The 2,093-nt window shown below is 38.5% G+C and overlaps 1 protein-coding gene across 1 annotated transcript in view; it reads right to left on the reverse strand.

Moving 5' to 3' along the window:
* LOC101861573 (contactin) overlaps nucleotides 1-2,093 on the reverse strand; it is a gene marked incomplete at its 3' end in the record, with an annotated part of 94,704 nt that overhangs the window by 25,955 nt on the left and 66,656 nt on the right. The window contains 1 exon segment of the mRNA XM_013080983.1: nucleotides 277-509. Coding sequence (XP_012936437.1) covers nucleotides 277-373 — 97 coding nt within the window.

The following is a 2,093-nucleotide window of genomic DNA, read 5'->3' on the forward strand; positions in this document are numbered from 1 at the left end:
GACACATCCAAAACGTTGAACACACCACAAAGTGACTCTCTGTGTGAAAGGACATAATAATATGTATACCATGACACATCCAAAACGTTGAACACACCACAAAGTGACTCTCTGTGTGACAGGACATAATAATATGTATACCATGACACATCCAAAACGTTGAACACACCACAAAGTGACTCTCTGTGTGAAAGGACATAACAATATGTATACCATGACCCCAACATTTTAAACAGTTCAAATTTATCCCGAGGACGAACAAAAACAACAACTGACCGTTAGTTTCCTGCCCTGAGACAAAAACTGGCGCCATCATCAGCATCATCACCACAAGCAGACCCGGCTCCATCAGCCGGCTCGTAGTCCACGGCATCTTGAGTGAGGTCGTCTCCCGTCACCTTTGTGACGTCACAAATCTCTCCTGTCCGCTTGTGACCCTTCTAGTGTTACGTCACGGTATATCAACGCCAAACTCCTCTCCTAAGTAACCTCATTGACACAGCCACTCTCTGAAAAGAACAGCCATGATAATATAAATGAGGGTGATGATGACGATAATAGAATAAAGACGATAATAACAATAATAATGTTAATGACAACAATAATAATGATGATGATAATAGTAATAATAATAATAATAATAATTATAATAATGATGATAATAATAATAATAATAATAATAATAATAAAAATAATAATAGTAAGCACTGCATTCACACAGCGCATAACGATGCTCTGCAACATTCTCTGACCGCTATACAACTATCAACATACTCACAATGTTGTTCCGTGTTCAGACGTTGGGAGCAGAGCTTGAACAAAAGGAACAGAAATATGACCAATATCAGATTTTCTAACAGCTTAGCACATGTATTATTCCCAAAAGTTTGATTTCTACATTTTGTCAAAGTTTAAATTATAAATGTTGCAAAGTGCATCAATACACGTGATGTATGTAGAATTGCTAAAAGATTTAAACAGTTGTTCTTTTTGTTTGTTTCTTTGTTTGTTTCTTTCTTTGTTTGTTTGTTTGTTTGTTTGTTTGTTTGTTTGTTTGTTTGTTTCTCTCCTGTAAAATGTTCATTTTGGGCTTGGTACATTTCAACACCTTGGTGACGATATGACAATATAATTATGTAACTACTGAATCAAGCGATGAAAAATATACCTGTTTACATTTTTCAAAACTTTGAAAGCTTGAGTGTGTAAGCAAAAGGTGACCTTTGGACGATTGAGTGCTGTCAACAAAAGGTGACCTTTGGCTGTATCTCCTATCACACCAACATCCCCAGACGTTTAATGGCGTGTTACGAGAAATTATTGAGTGAGTTTTCTGAACATATTTAATCGGCCTGACTGACTCACTTTGAGTTATCGTTCCTGATTCTTCCAGCTGGCTTCTCCCGCGCAAAGATGTGCCGACAGAGGGCGTTTCGGAGATCATAATCTCAAAACAAACGGGACATTGAAGTTTGTGTATTCTGACGCGGAGAGAGACACGGTAGTCTTAAAAAGCGATTCATAAACGAGCGAACTACTCGGTGAAAAGTTTGGGGATTTCTTTTGTGTCATGTTGAACTTTAAGGTTCTCTAGACATAATATTTTGTATTTTTTTATGACGAGTCATGTCGTGATATTTCAGTGAACCTAGGTCAAAGACATACACTTAGATTCTTGTCACCAGCATAGATATTTGGTCACTTTTAAGGACAAGGGGGCTACCCCGAAAAATGCTGTTTTGAGAAAAGCGAAGGTAAAGTTTTTGGACACTTGTTCAGTTTCTTTAAAAGACAAGGAGATTTCTCTATAACCAAACAAATACACACACCAATGAAACCAAACTTCTCCTATAGGTAGGGCAATGCCCACTTCTGGTGTAGGTCAAGATTTCTGGAAAGCCCCGAAATCTGGGTTAGCCCGTTTCTCCTTAAAAGTGACCATTTATGAAAAGTGAAGGGCAGTGACAAAGTTTAACCCTCGTTCAATCCAGGGAAAAACAAGAGAGACAGACAGCAGTAAGCGAGGCAAGGAATAGTTCAGTAGAAAAACGACCAGTGGCGCCATCTGCCATCTGCCTGGCCACCTTCAGGAT

The sequence above is a fragment of the Aplysia californica genome, unplaced genomic scaffold (assembly GCF_000002075.1).
Source record: "Aplysia californica isolate F4 #8 unplaced genomic scaffold, AplCal3.0 scaffold00109, whole genome shotgun sequence".
NCBI lineage: Eukaryota > Metazoa > Mollusca > Gastropoda > Aplysiida > Aplysiidae > Aplysia > Aplysia californica.